Here is a 16,370-nt window from a genome sequence, read left to right as displayed (position 1 = left end):
GGCAGCTACGTGGAGGTTGACCACACCTTCACAAAATTCTACTGCGTCGACTGGGATTTCAGGGAGGAGTCCAGAGTCGGCCAAGCAGTGCTGCGCAACATGTTCCCTTGAAGGTGAGCCTGCTGAGGAGGTAAGAGATGCTTAATGTTGAGTTGTTGAAATGCTTAATGTGGAGCCTTGCCACCTCCCCGTGGTTGTGCATGTGTGTACTACTATGTATTCTTGTATTCATGAGCATGTGAATCCATGCCAGACCCCATGCTGGAGAAGGAACAGGTTAACTTACCTGTAACTGTTGTTCTCCAGCGTGGGTCTGGTATATGGATTCACATGCAAACCCTTCCTCCAACCCCTCTGCGGCTGTTCTCTTGGTCCTACTGCCACTTTACATGCTACCAAATCTGAAGATGGCTGCCAGAGGAGAGGCTTAGGTAGAGGGCAGTCATTGGCTGGGGGCTGTATGACCCAGAGACCAGTGATTGGTTGTTAGTAGAAAGACAGTTCAGAAACAAAACTGAAATTGATTATTTCTTTACTGAGGATTCCGAGCCTGACGACGAGGAATATTCATGATCATGTGAATCCATACCAGACCCATGCTGCAGAACAACAGTTACAGGTAAGTAACTTGTTCCTTATCAATAGACGAACGAAATTGTCTGTAAACCTCATGGCTTGTTGGACACCGCAAAACATCTATTTACAGAGTGTACAACGTTGAGTGCTCTTTACATGTGGCCCATGAGAGCCTTGTAAGTGACACTGACTCTATAAAATTGGATGACTTTTGGAATTATTCTTTAAATTCTTTCTCGATTTGGAAGCAAATTGATAAGCAAATTGGTGTAGAAGTAAAATTACTCAGATGCTGAACAGAAACAGTGATTGCTGGATCTATTATAGACACAAGTCTACTTACACTCTCTGTAATATACAATTGTGCGTACATTTCAATACTGGTTTCTATCCATTCATATGCTGTCTCTTTGCACATTCTTATCAACCGTGCACAGATAAACCCTATTGCACTTTTAATATTTATTTGTATATTTGCACATGGTACTGGGATCATCCACAGTGCGGTACGGATTATATCATTTAATTTTTCACCAGTAATAACATTGATGTGTATGTATTTATCTGAATGTTGCTTATTTGCACATGTGTATTTTTGGTGCATAGACCTTTAAACCACACTTTATTTCGATCTTGCTTATTTGCACATGGTATCGCAACACTATTAGTGCAGTATGAGTAGAACTACGTTTTTAATATTATTGGCACGGTATGAGGTGTACAAATAACTAGAAATAGGTATATTTTCATTTTTTTAAGATTCAAGATTTCTAGTATTTTTAGGATTTTATGTAAGCTATAGTGATTTTTTTTTAATGTGAAATGTGGTTTGTAAATGTGTGTTTGCACGAGTGTTTGTGGAATTTGAGTGTTTTCAAAAGTCGCTTGACTAATTAAAATTAAATATGTGAGGTAAAGCAACCAAGTCTCTAGAGGCCAAGAGGAGTAATGACACCCAGCCTAATTGAATTAAATAGCACTAAATAAAATGTCGAAATGGACAAAATCGTGGTCCCTTCACACGTGATTCAGAACTTGAAAACAAGGCCTATTCGTTAAGCTCCAGACGAAGATAGTGGTGTACCTACACTTCCTTAAAAGTCCCAGAGAAGAGAATGGTCTGCAAGGTGAACTGCAAAGAGGCCTTGGCTTAGGGCCTGACCAATTAGAGATGATGGACTAATTGGGCAAGTGGGTAGTAGTCTGATGATGTTCTCTGCACTTGGATTTTGTTTTGCTTACATGCTGCTAATGAGCCGATAGTCCAAGGTTGGGAGAGTATGCCAACCAATAATGAGGGTCTATGTAGCAGTGTGTTATACATTGTTGCAGAAGCCAATCCACTGCTGTCTGCTATTAATAGGTATTATACATATTTAGATGTAGCTCAAGTTGTGCCTACTAGATGAGGGGCATCCAGTATAGACACTAACTTATATGAGCTATAGGTATATGTGTTCCCTTAACCAATCCCTCCCGTCAATAGGTTTTTAAAGTTTGCCACGTATGATGACGTCATAGCTGGTGCACATTGAGGTATAAATAATTTGTATAATCAAATTATTATTGTATGATATATTATCGGTTATTTATAATGTGCTTAATACCCAGAGATTTCTAAGCGCAGACCTGAGAATCGAACCTGTCTTGCTTCATGTCGCCTTGCTCCCAAGGCGGGCACGTTGCCACTGAGCTATCCTCCCGAGACAAAGAGTTAAGTGCGTGGACTAGGATTCGTTGTTCTCGAGGTTGCCCTCGTTTATTGAGCTGATAATAAAGTAGTATTTTGCCATATTCTTTGAGTCTGTCCGGTTATTTGGGTCAGAGATCGTTATTGGTAATTCCATCTGGCACTTGGAACTCTCCAGGTGCTACTGCACACTCGCTGTTTCTTGCAATAGTTTTTCTTTCCCCCGGACTCCGAAGTAGAATCCCTTTTTTCCAGGTTGGGATCTTGTTTCTCATAACCCTTCTATGGAACATGCTACTCTCGCTCCACTTTGGGCCATCATTCTTCTCTCAGCCCTGGGGGTATGATGTCTTGGACCCCGCCCTGGGGGTATGATGTCTTGGACCCCGCCCTGGGGGTATGATGTCTTGGACCCCGCCCTGGGCATATGATGTCTTGGACCTCGCCCTATGGGTATGATGTCTTGGACCTCGCCCTATGGGTATGATGTCTTGGACCCCGCCCTAGGGGTATGATGTCTTGGACCCCGCCCTAGGGGTATGATTTCTTGGACCCCATACTGGGGTACGATCTCTTGGACCCTGCCTTAGGGTATGGTTACTTGCACCACGCCCTGGGGTATGACCTCTCAGCCCTCCTTGCCTCCCTGATTCGGAATTGGGGCCCTATCAACTACCACCTTGGCCCCTGGCGTTCACCCCGGTAGGCCCCCCTCAACACAGGTTTTTTTTATCCCTTTGTGACAAGGTCATATAAAAATAACCTTCTAATTATTCATCCACTGTCCATACTGCAACTCCTTTTTACTATCAAATTCGATATTAACCTGTTTGGCGATTTTCTTTTTAAATCAAATTACCAATAGAAAATGCAAGGGACCAGAATCCTTTGGAAGTAATATATCTGCTTTTTTAAAATTGTCATCTAACATTTATATTAAATAAGGTATTTCAGATACTTTTGATGGAGTTGGCTATATTATCTCTCTTTAACAAAGTGTATTTTTTCCACAGGAGCACACCTTGATAGGGTCAGACGACTCTCAAGACATCCAACTGTGCGGAATGGGGATTCTTCCAGAACATTGCATCATAGACATCACTTCTGAAGCGCAGGTTATACTGACGCCCAAGAAAAACACTAGGTAATGACAGCCAGACATCAGTTCAATCCTTGGAAATTAAACAATGGAGTTTTCCTGTTGGGCACTGTGACAAATTGACATAAAGAAGACGAGACAAATATACCAGGATTTCCTTCTTCATTTTTAACATGAAATGCATATGTGGGTCAGTTTCCAAGAGTTGTCCACTGCTAGTTTGTGATGGACCCTTGTACGCTTGCCTTGACCTCATACATTTATCACAATACAATCGTTTCACAGAGGGTTGGCCAGTCTCTCGTTTTTTTTAGGTTTTCAATCGTTCTTCAGAGTTGTTCCTGGCCCTTCGCCATTTTGGTTCTTAGCAAACTGTCAGAATGGCTTCTGCAGCTTTTTGGCTTCATCATTTTCATGTTCCCCTCAGCCACCTCCTCTCCTTCTCTCATCTCTGACGGCCTATCTGCCATTCAGGATTGGTGTGCTGCCAACAATCTCTGCCTGAATTGCCAGTAAGACGGAGCTCCTCCTCATCGGCACACCTTCACCCTCCTTTCCTGTCACTTTCTGGCTGGCTTCCCTTGGCCCTCTTCCTACTCCAACCTGTGAGGCTTAGAACCTCTGGGTCATCTTTGACGCCAGGCTCTCCTTCTCTGCCCACATCTGTCTAAAAAAAGTCAATCTTCCTACTGCACCTCCTCAGAGGTATTCTGCCTTTCTGCCTTTCTACTTTCCCTCAGAAGCTCACTGTCTCCCGAGCCCTGGTTCTCTCCAGGGTGGATTATTATAACCGCCTCTTTCTAAATCTACCTGCTTCTACTCTCTGCCTTTTGAAACTTATCCAGAGCAGGACTGTAAGACTTGACCCTGGCCTGAAGCCCTGGGATTGTATCTCTCCACCCTTGAAATCTCTCCATTGGCATCCAGTGGCTGCAAGGATTACATTCAAAACCCTTTGCATTGTCCACAAGGCTTTCTGGGGCCTGGGTCCAAAATACCTTCAGCTATCCCTCCGTAAATACCTTCCCTCCGGAGCTCTTTGTTCTTTTACCTCCAACTCCCTCAGGGTCAGTCGTTTTTCATAGAAGCAAGTTGGCGGTAGATCGGTCTTCGGCTGGGGCCTCCCGCGGGAACAGCATCCCTGCCACTCTGAAACTTGAGGAGAACCAACTCCAGTTCCGGAAGCACCTCAAGACCTTACTCTTTGCTTCTGCCTTTGCTCCTCCTCTCCCCTGCTGATCTTCTCCGTCTCGGCACCGTGCACCTGGCTTACCCTCTGACTTTCAGGCCCAGGTACCTACTCACCCTGCCACCCACCCGCACTGCCTCCTGGCGATCCCTTGCACCAGGGTCTGTATCTGTAACATAGAGGCCCCTGCCCTTTTTTCTGCACTTTCAGACTCAACCGGTCTGTTGCCTTATACCTAGCACTTGCCACTTGTTGGCTGCACTACCACTGTTTGTTGCTTTTTACAATTTATATATTTATCTGTATTCCTTTGCTTAGCACTTTCCACTTCTCCCCCTCCCATGCACTTTCCCCTTTCCCTCACCCATGCACTTGCACGTTCTCAATGTCACTGGGCCAAGTAAGATCGCCGTTTTTTGGAGTTCAGTTGTTCCCGTCCCTTGTCTCGCCACGCTCTGAAACACTTGTGTACGAGCGTGATATAAATAAAATATCAATATCAAGCGGTCATGGACGTTTTGCGCATCAACACGTAACTATAGGAGTTTGTCTACTTCCACTCTGTTTCTGAAGTTCATTGGTGTACTTCGTGTTCATTGCTAGTGGGCCACTCGTGTCACATAGTTCGTTCCTAGTAGTGCCCTACTCGTAGCCATATAGGTCCTCCTTTTTAATATATACTTTCCAGTGCTGGATTGGTAAACTAGGTTCCTTCCACCTTCCTTGGATGCTCATTGGTTTTGGGCCTTTTTGTGCCAGCCACCATCCATTCTTTCTCAAATGAAGGTCGTTAAAGTCTTCCTCCGCAATACCCACATTTGACCTATTTGTCCTCTAACACGGAGTTGGGAGGCTGATGTACGGAAGCAGTGTGAAAGAATGGCCATACTGCGGTTGGTCCCCACACACTCTTGTACACATTTTGTTCTATTTTTCATGGGGGTGGGATGGGCTCTTTCGTGGTATACCTTCAGCCTCACAACCGGCACCAGAGTAAAGATAGTGCCAGTTCAGGGCACATGCTGCACTTAAAGCTTGTGGATGTTCACCCAATGGCTTAAAGGTATCACCTAAGCGCATTGCGTATGTCAATATTACCATCATGGAAATTTGGCATGACGCTAATTGGAAGTACACTAGGTAAAATCCCTAACTTTGCTATAATTTTATTCAAATTGGTTATTGTATAATAACTTTTGTTGACTATGCCATGGATTGGGTACCATATTGGGACCATTTCCCTATGTGTTGCATGTCTCCGCTGCCCCTCATCCCTTTCTCTACTTTTTCCACCTTGCCACCTGATCAGATGGATTTCCAGATTCAACCCTATGGACCGAGACTGAGAGGTCTCCCTATTATGCTGCACAGGGAAAGAAACCTGTCTAGCCACTCTCACTGTACTGTGACTGAGCAGTAAGGGACTTGCTAATCCACTTGCAGTCTCCACCTCTCTTGTTCCTTCCCAAGCCCTCGGCTCTGCCTTAGCCTCCCACTTCACGTCCAAAACTCAGAACGTCCTATCCTCGCTCTCCTCCACCCCTCCCTCCCTTGGCATCCCTCCTCCGCTCCTCGCTCTACCCCCTCCTGCCCATGTCACCGGATGATGTCTTTAAAGGGGTCCGCTCTATGAAGTCCTCCTCCAAACCGGTGCACGCCTGCTCCACCAGAACCATTAAGGACAACATCTGCTCTCTTGCCTGGCCCTTGCATACCTCTGTAACCACTGCATTGCCACCTGCTCTTTCCCCTCTATCCCTCTAGCACTCCTTTATGCACCCTCTCCTAAGAAATCTGCCTGCAGCCGCCTCCTACCTATCTATTGCCCTATCTCTATTACCCCCTTCCTGGGTAAATTCTTATGAAGGTTGGCCCTTCCTCAACTGACCCTTCACACCGATTTTGTTGGCTACCTTCATGATCACCAATCTGGATTCTAGGTATCCAGAGGCAACTGCTCTCCTGAACACCTTGCTTGCAAATCTCAACTCCAACTCTCCTGTATTCTCATTCTCCTTGATCTCTCCTACCGCCTTTGACATGGTCAACCATTCAATCCACCAAGGACAATTCTGTAACACGCTAGGCATCCCTGATCGGGCACCGAACTGGCTGACCTCCTTCCTCACGAACCTCCCTTCCCAGCTGCAATTGGGCCCTTTCTCCTTCACCACCCTCTCTACCTGTGGTGCCCCCCAGTGCTCTAACCTATCGCCTTGGCTCAATATCTATCTCGCCCCTTTTGCTCATCTGATCTCCTTCGATCCTCATTTCTAATATTATGCTGGTGACACAGCTTTCCTTCTAACTTCCCTCTACTTCCTCCTCTCTCATCCCCGACTGTCTGCCATTCAGTCATGGTGTTCAGTGAACAACCTTTCTCAATGCCAGTAAGACGGAGATCCTCCTCATCGGAACACCTGTGCCCCCTTTTTGTCGTACCCTTTGGCCACCCTCACCATCTTGTGAGGCCAAAAACCTTGGGGTCATCTTCAACGCTGCCCTTTCCTTCAACCCCCACATCATGCACCTTAACAAAAAGGCCCACTTCCAGCTCCACCCCCTCAGAGGCATTCTTCCTTTTCTCATCTTCCCCCAGAAGCTAAATGTCTCCAGAGCTCTGGGCGTTTCCAGGCTGGCCTACTGCAACAGCCTCTTTCTCAATCTCCCTCTCTCCTCTCTTCGCACCCTCCAGCTAATCCAGAATAAGGCTGCAACACTTATCCTTGGCCTCAAGCCCAGGGACCGTATCTCTCCAGCCTTGGCTACCAGTGGCTGCAAAGATCAAATTCAAGACCCCCTCTGCATCACCCACAAGGCCTTCTGGGGCCCGAGACCAAACTATACCCAACTTTACCTCCCTAAATACTCCCCTGCTTGAGCCCTATACTCCTCTAATTCCAACTCTGACTGGTAAACACTTCTCAAAGCAGAGAGTGGGGTCAGATCTCTCTCCGCGGCTGGTGCCTCCCTTTTGAACAGCCTTCCTGCCTCTCTCAGATTTGAGCCGGAACTCCTCAAGTTCATGAAACTTCTCAAAACTCTGCTCTTCTCTACCTCCTTTCCCTTCCTTGCTAATCTCCCCACTGCCGCTGTGACTGGTGGCCTGAGTCTTATGAACCTCACAGGCTCTCAGGCCCTTCCTCCCTGTCATTACTAGCACCCCCCGAACTCCCATTGCGTTGCCCAGCGGGCCCCTGCCTGGTGTCTCCACATAGCACCCTTGAGAGCTGCTTGTACTAGCACTTAGCCTGAGATGCTCCTCCGGGCTCCCCTTGGCACTTCCCTCTGGGGCCCCCCTCAGCACTTGTCCACTCCTGCTCCCCTTTCCATCCACCTCCCCTGCACTTCTAATCAATGCACTTGCACAGCCGAATGCCACAAGGCCTAGTAGGACTACAACTGTAAACCTATTGTTATTTTTGCTTCTTGACACTGTTATTATTTCCCCTGGTCCCTTCCTATTTACCCTTGTGGTGCTTTGAAACATAATTCTGTTGCATAAAGCGCATTACAAATGATCAATAAATAAAAAATAATGTGCTCTGTTTTTTTTGGAACTCTGTTCTGTTTTACCTTTTCTATGGAGTCTACTTTCCTCCATATCGCTTTTAAGGCACCTGTATTTTACTTTTGCAGTGCACAGCTCCTAATGGGCAGCGTTGCTGGTAACCCTATGCGTTCTCCTTTCTTTATCCTTACTACTGTTCTTAAGGATAGAGAGATACTTTGTATCTCTCCTAAAACTTGATATTCTGAGAGATTGGCACACACCACCTCATGTGGCATGCCAATGGGATACTTAGTATTCCTCTTCTCTGCTCCTGTGACTTTTTAGTCACATAGACAACCCTCTAGTTATGGCTGGTGGCAGTAGACGTGCTCTACCAACTATTGTGCTATTAATTACCGCAGACTGTATTCAGTCTCGGTTTTGCACAATAGGGTCACCTAAGTACTAACTTGGTGGCTCCTTTCTTTTCTTCGCCCTTTCTAGAGTGGTTGTTCTCTGTTAGCCCTTCTTCTACCATTCTGGGAGGGGGAGGTTTGTGTGTGGGTTTTGCCTTTGGCAGGAACCCTTGGGTGTCCCTGCCTAGGCTCCAGGGTTTCCGGGCAGGCAGGAAGTGGGGGAGGAGTTTTTCTACTCCCCTGCTCTTTGTCTGCCTGAGTGGAACCAGCTCCCCCTGGGGGTCTGGCTGTCCGGATTGCACTGCCACCACCATAAACTGCTGAGAGAGATTGCAGAGGGGAGTGTGCTGAAATTGAATAAAAGGTGAGGTTCCTGAGGTGAAAGATGTTGACCGCTGGAAGTTGAAGTAACTGAAGAAGACGACCAGAGACGCCAGCAGACCCTTTGCAACACCGTGAAGCGACCACTGCTGTCCTTACAGTATTACCCAAATTGTTCGTTTACAATTGTTCGAATGAACAGTTGACCAAATATAAAGGGTCACAATTGACCTTTTCACAATTGACCGAATATATGTATATATGTATGTTTTGGGAGGTTTCCACCCACATATATGGTACAATTGACCTTCACAATTCAGTCAATTATCATTCGAGCAGTTGTAAAACGAACAATTCGTATACAACCGTCCTTACGCTGTTTTATATGCAACCAAGCAACTCCAAAGAGGAAGTCTCCTTCCCTTTGCCTGGTGGGACCATCCAGCCCTGACACGAACTACAATCAGAGCCATCCTCTGAGGACCTGTCTTTCCAGAGCTGCAGACCGCCTATACCAAGGCCAAATCCGTCCAAGTCTTTGCTGAGCGCTAGGTGAACCTCCAGAGACACAATCCAAATTCCCTCACCAGAGTGCTGGACTCCCGGAATCAAAGCTGATTGACTGGGCAAATCTTGTCCTTTGTTGGTGCTGCAGAAAAGGCACCAAAACCGCAGACTGACTACAGAATCTGAGGAAATCCATGCCAGAGGTCCTCCCTCGAGAGTGCTGCTGAGAGATCACGTTCATTGTCCTGCCTTTCGTCACCAGACCAAGGAATCCAGAGACTGGGTTCAGCGCTGCTACATAAACAAGAATCCAGCCACAAACATTTCTTCTAACGTAAGGTACTGTGAGGTGAAAAGGTATTGCTTACCTTTGATCCAAAAAGTTGCCCCAAAGTGTTGGAGTGCACGTAGAGGTATCCAGGGTGTCCACTCTTACCTCTGACCCAAGCTGTCTGCTTGTGTCCCTTTTGCAAGTCCTTTAACAGGGTCTCCAATGTTTTGTCATTTCTTCTAGAATGTTGAACTAGAGAGTAAAGGTATTCATAGGAACCTTTTCTGTTCTACTGCATCGTGAGACTTTGAGCCCTCTCCAAACTAATGTTCCCTTATAGTTGGGGATTAGACTTTTAAAGTGTTAACTAGTGCCAAAACTGCCTCTAGAAACTTAAGCTCTGCTACTGTTTCACTAACCAACTGTTTTGTTTTCAAAAAGACTATCTTATGTGGTTTTGCTAACTAAATACAATTACTGTATAGCTTTGTCTGTGCGCTGCAATACTGATAATACGGTAGAACAGTCAGTGTCAAACTCTAACCATTGCAACCACAAGCAACTACAAAGTAAGCAGTGGCCTTTGAAAAGTATCTAAAAGTATTCCTATGTATATTGATTTAATGAAATAAGTATTCTAAGACTTTTCTTGTGTACTTACATTTTAATAGAAATGTACTGGTGTAAGTGTTTCTTTGATCTGCTTTACTAACTGGGTTCAGTGTACTTGCCCACCGCTTGCACCTTCCTCTTATGATAAGCCTGCCAGCTCTGCCTCTCTACCAAGGTTCCATGAGTAATACAGACTGATACTAAGAGTCTGAGACCTGTATGCCATTGGGATAAATTCCTAAAGTCCTACCTCAAGTGGACTTTAGGAAAACCTCCCTAACATTTAGGCATTGGGCAACACTTATCAATTCAAAACCACGGGTAAAAAAATCTCAAAACATACACTACTTTTAAATGAACATTCACTTTTGGGGTATTGTGGCTACAGAGAATCAACACTTTATTTTTAAACACCTCAGGATCAGCAGCAAAGTTAGTGAAGAAACGACAAGGTAAGTAATAAACACATTTGAGAAGTATTCTGTAAGAAGAAAGGAATTAAACACAATATACAACCTTTTAATTATAACATTCTGCACTTTAAAAGTCTGTCCCTTACTAGAAGAGATGAAGCCTAGTGCACTTAGACTCACCATGTCCAATAGAGCTTTTTGCAGGTGTACTTTTTAAAGAGTCTGAATAATTGTTGGCAAACACAACAAGCGGTTTGTAAGTGTTTTAAAGTTGATGAATCATAGAAGTACAGTTGTTGGGAGACCACCTTCCAATCCCACAACGTCTGTGAAAGCCCATATGGGGATTCTTTTACAAAATTCCATTGATCAGGCAGGCAAGGGATAGGTAGGGGATGGACTTTCTGCCTGTTAAACCCTATCGAGGTGGGTTTAGGGTGTAGGATCAGTTTGTTAGCCCCCCCACTGTACACCGATTCACTCAAGGACCACTTCAGAGGCTCTCGAAATCGATGGGCCCCGTGCTTCAGGTCTTGGTTATGTTGAAGGGAATTTAGGGGTTATTGATGCAGAGGTATTTTTCAGCGCTTGGATTTTGTTACGACTAGTCGGTGGTCGCGCGCTCTGGCAAGGCAGTTCCTGGAACAGGGCAGCTGGGTAACCCTGGCACAATGAACAAAGGACTACCATGTTGCTGACAGCCTTGGAGGACTCCGAGCACACGATGTAGGCAGAAATCGCAATGACCACTGCGATAAAATGGCAAACGTCGACTCTTGTGGTGAAAATAATGCAGCTAGTGCTGTGAGGCCCCACTTCATGCTGGAGAGCTGCAACTCCTAGGGGACAGGGAGGGTCTCTTGTTTGACAAGTCAAGGGTCTGCATAGCCCCAAGTCGGACCTTGGGATAATGGCCGATGAAGCGTGGGCCCATGAGGAAACTTGTCAGCCCAGCAGATGATTCTGTGACACTTTGAATGGCTTCCAAAGGCAGGAACCTCAAGCATGGGTCGAGACTGGTAATTCCCACCGATTGAGGGCTCAAAGTACCAATAAAGGCATTGGCGTTACTGTAATCAGCAATGGGCCAGGGCTTTGCCAGGTCAGTTGAAGACCATGCAAGAGGGCTGCAACAAGGAGTTCCAGGTCTTCCGCGAGATTCTCCTCTTCAAATAGGTCTTGGGTCCAACGACCATCTGGAGGAGTCCTCCTTTGATCCTTCATTCTTGCTAGAGTCTCTCCCAAGCTCACCAATGGTAAGGATATGCACTATTCAAACTGGCAGCGACAACCAAGTCATGGACAGCCTCTGGCCCCACATCTGCCCAGCAACAGACACACTTTGACCAGTATGTGGGCTGAGAAAGGACAGTCCCATCCCCCACATCCGGCCACAAACACACATTGCTTCTTTGCCCAGGATAGGGCTACCCATATATGGCAAATCCGGCCCTGAAAGGGGCAGGAGAAGGCCAAAGTAAAAGATGGCCAAAGGATAGGGTGAAATCTTGCAGCACTGCCATTTTACCGTATATGGTACCCTAAAAACGATTATGCAGTTAAATGCTAAAATGCATTCGAGAATATAAAGAAATTGTAGAAAACCTATCTGCTGCCACCAGCCTGTCTTGGACACATCATGCAAGTAACCGTAAAGGTGCAAAGAAACTGTTAAAAGGACACAATGTATCCCTTTTGCATTCCACTGTAAGGCGGTGTGTGCAGTCTAAAATAAACAAGGAATTCCACAATGAAGGACAGATGAACTTAACAAGGCAAGTTAGGCAAAAATGCTTCACTTGTATCCAAAGGTCAGGCCCAGTTCAAAACAGCAAAAAGTTATTGTGGTTCCATAGATGTGTAAAGAGACACAACAGCAATAGGAAAATCCTTCTGAACACAACCCATATTTCCTAAATGCAATATCCTAAACCCTTTGTCTACTTGGGTATGTTAAAGCAGCAAGTCAAGATTCGACTAGTTTATAAGACTGTGGCCTGTCTTGGTGGTCATTGATCTTGGTTAAAATCATTTTTCTGAGAAGCTAAACTTAGTGGACCTGGAAGGGTTTAGCACAAAATCCTAACTAAACTCTCACTTGGTAATGAGGCTAAGCATAAGCCTAAAACTAAGGTGACGAGGAGCTTGGTGTAAAATACTTAAGTGTTCATCAAGAACTAGATTGCTTATGCACCTAAGTATACATTTACCAACACACATGCATTAAGCTAGAATACTGTAAGTAAGTAAAATCCACATGCACATCTATACCATTAGTTAGGTGTCCAATTGCCACATATACCATTGTACTGTCAGAATGAATGCAGCAACAGTTAAATACTGTTACAATTCCCTAAAGTAGTGGAGAAGATATTACGTTATCCCACGCATTCTAGAATTACATGCAACACCAGTACTCGGTGATTAAACATAATAAGTCCAGCCATAACCTGGGAACAGGTTGTCTACAGTGTACAAGGTAGAAACAAAGTGTTAGCTAATTTGGGGATGTTTTATAAATGATTCAAAGTTGTCCCGTAAAAGTAAAGTAATAGGATTAATTTAGTAGTTAGTCCTTCAGTCTGTGCCACTTTGATCGTATTTCAAAAGGCGGTTTCCTGCAAAGGAAAATGGCAGCTACCAATTGTGGTAGTCTAGTGGAAGCACAGGCGTGATTTATATACGCAGGTCCGACCACCAAAGGCAAGGGTAGCGGCAGGGAATGGAGATCATGGGAACTTCAAAACTGATATGCAAGCCATCCCTTTGAACCCCAACCGGAAAGGACAATGATTCTAGGTAAATCTGTGCCATTGGGGACAACTTCTCTCACATTAGGTTGTGGCATTGGAGACCCAGAGGTCGTTAGTGCTGTTTATTCTTCTTTTGACAACTTTGGCACTAGGTTTTGCAGTTTGTCATAATCAGTGACCGTATGGTTCACAAAACCACCAAATTTGACTCCAGATAATGAAGGATTTCTACTTCCGATCCCGCTACGGGGGAGGACCCACAGAAGACAGCACACAAGATGTGCAGATGGGATGAACCCGCACAGGGCCTGCCTGCACAAAGGCACAGAACGACAGGACTCTGGCTCCATCAAGGCTCTACTTCCTGGAACAGAGCATCTATGCAGGAGAGCCCATGATGAGGTGCACAGCGCTTTGCACAGCACCAGCTGCACAAGATCAGAAAATATAAAGGAATCTCCTCTTCAAACGGTTTGACAGCAAGAAACCCATAACACTTCAGACCTCCAAGATGAGGGCCATGCCATTTCAGCACTTTGACCTGTTTAGGCCCACCAGTTCAGGGGAGGGAAGCACTGTGGAAGGTCTCTCCTATTGATACAAGAGCAAACGATGGCTTGGGCAATGGTTGTCCCAGGAGTAGCTTGCAGCATCCTTTTACCGCCTCTCTAGCTTTGGATACCTGGCTCCATTGGTTGCCTGAACAATAATTCCAGATCCTCTCGCAGTCTGGTAGATCTCAACCCACCATCAGTAGGCCTGCAATGTTTATCCAGCCCAGCCCCTTATTCAGCCCATAACAGTTCCCCACAGATCTGCTTCCCTTGCTCGGGCCAGAAAGTAAAGTTATGACTAAGCAAAAACAGCATTGCGCATTTTGATAACAGAAGAGTCCCAGAAGGGCACCCAACAGGTGTAAAATAAACGTACCACGGCCACCACCCCATCTGGGCTTCAAAGTATGGAACTGATGCCCATGCAGTCAAAAGAAAGGGAAGGCTGCTCTGGTAGCCTTAAGGACGACTGACCAGTACCCCCAAACCAAATGAATTCAGCAAGGGAATGAGGTTCAAAAGAACTTCATCACAAAAATGGTTTTCAGAGTCTCAAAATAGCAGATATGCTTGGGGTACCATTGAGGTAGATTGGGGAACGCTGCAAATAGAAACCTGTTCCTAACCAGTACTAAAACATGATTTGGATCTTGAAATGTGTGTTGTGTGCACTAAAAATCTCTTGCTTGATCAGGTAGCCTTTGAACATGCTTTGCTCACCTACATCATTTTTCTTTTCTTCAAGCTAGTATTCTGCAAAGGAGATTGAGAGAGGAAAAGAGAGCAATGAAACAAAATGCATTTTTAATTACTCCTAATTGTTGAAAAGTCGCTTGGATATTTTGTCACATGAATGTAATTATTTGAATGGTGGCAATCTGTATGTATTGTAGAAAATCCCCATTTATCGATGTTCCCAAGTCCCCTGAAATGTTGTTTCCCTGCAAGTTCTTAAATGTATATGGCTCATTAAGGCCCATAAAGTTGGGCATTATCGCCTTGGTGGCCCTTGGTCTCTCTGGTTCAATAACCAGACTTGGATAGCCCTACTGGTTCTGGTTGGCAGGAGTTACTTTAAAGCAATACCTGCATGAATAGTAGCTCTTTTGGCTTACAGGAAGCCTTTTTTCTCCTAGCCACTTCCAAGACGGCATCTTTAGTTTGGAAATTCAGTAGCCAGGTAACTACACTTTGTCACCCTTGTATGATTGGATTGAGACCAGAAATATCCATTTTAGGGTTGTTCTTTGAAGTCAGCTCGGGTCAGAATCTCACAAATGACTTGTGTTGGTGAGGTTGTCTGAACTCCCTCTGGAATCCACATCCCCTGTGTATACCCAGGAAGGTGCCTGAGAGAGCATGTGTGGTATTGTGCACTAATTGGCTGGCTGCCAACTTTTTGAAAGGTGCTTCAATGGAAGATTGCAGGTTAGGGTAATATTCAACCATTTCATCTACAACTGCATCTTTTGGTCCCAAGAAACCGAACAGTGAAGATTTGCTTCTTGGATGACCAGAGAGAACCATGTACCAATTTTCCATTGATCTGGCAGAGACAGCTGGATGTGTTGGCCTTAAGGTGTTGCCATGTGTCTCCAACGTCTGGGGCTTCACTGTGCTGCTTAACACCAAGAAGCTGAGCACTGCCTGCTTTTGGTGTTCCAACGTGGTTTCCTCTGCTGGACATTAATGCTTTGACTGTGTAGTGGGGCACTGACAATGTCATCATGGCATTGAGACTTCCAATGGGGTTTGTTTTCTTCAAACTGGAACCTGTGACACCAGAGTAAGGTCTCTATTGCACGATCAGCCATCAATCAGCTGCTGTTACTTAGCTGTTACTTAGCTTGTGCTTCTTCAGGGGCCTGTATGACTTGAGCTGGTCCCATGTATCTATTCCTTTGGGTCTTTGTTTTATGTCCTGGCACATTCCGCTAACAATAACACCCTTTCCTGCTGCCCTTCAATGTTCCCTCTCTGCATGCTCTTAAACGGCAATGCGTCATTAGTTCTTCATCTTAGGCCTTCCATGACTGCTTGAAGTGGTGGTTCCATTTCTCTGGCACTGCAGGATTCCTGTGCTGACCCCTACCCATCTGCAAGACCACTGCAACCTTGTACTTTCCAAGTGTTTTGTAGATCGTTCCTATATGTTCCACAGCTGGTTCACTCTTGGCATGTCAACCTTTATGGAACTCTGGCAGACAACCAGGTTCCAGAGTGTTGTGGGAGGTTCCGAGAGTGGCCATTGGAGGTGACAGAGCAGGCAGCAAGGAGGTAGAAACTGCCTTTTTTCTGGGCCCACCCCACTGTGCCTCTTGAAGCAAGAGCTGCATTAGATGTGTTTCCTGGACACTCCTGCCTCCTCATTGTTTGTACCACTTAGATATGATAATCTCCTGTTAATCGTGAGACTACCTCTGTAGGAACCTAACCCATGGTGTCCCAAGCCTACTCCTGGAGTGGATCTCCTGTT

General features: G+C 45.5%; 1 protein-coding gene across 1 annotated transcript in view; it reads left to right on the top strand.

Annotated features, from left to right (window-relative positions):
* KIF13B (kinesin family member 13B) overlaps positions 1–16,370 on the top strand; it is a 1,451,009-nt gene that overhangs the window by 701,495 nt on the left and 733,144 nt on the right. Inside the window, exon 14 of the mRNA XM_069605712.1 lies at positions 3,280–3,410. Within this exon, the coding sequence (XP_069461813.1) occupies positions 3,280–3,410 (131 nt within the window). The remainder of the gene's footprint in view (positions 1–3,279; positions 3,411–16,370) is intronic.

The sequence above is a fragment of the Ambystoma mexicanum genome, chromosome 4p (assembly GCF_040938575.1).
Source record: "Ambystoma mexicanum isolate Mex_15411 chromosome 4p, UKY_AmexF1_1, whole genome shotgun sequence".
Lineage (NCBI taxonomy): Eukaryota > Metazoa > Chordata > Amphibia > Caudata > Ambystomatidae > Ambystoma > Ambystoma mexicanum.
The sequence above is the reverse complement of the archived record's forward strand: the minus strand, read 5'-3'. Positions and strand labels throughout refer to the sequence as shown.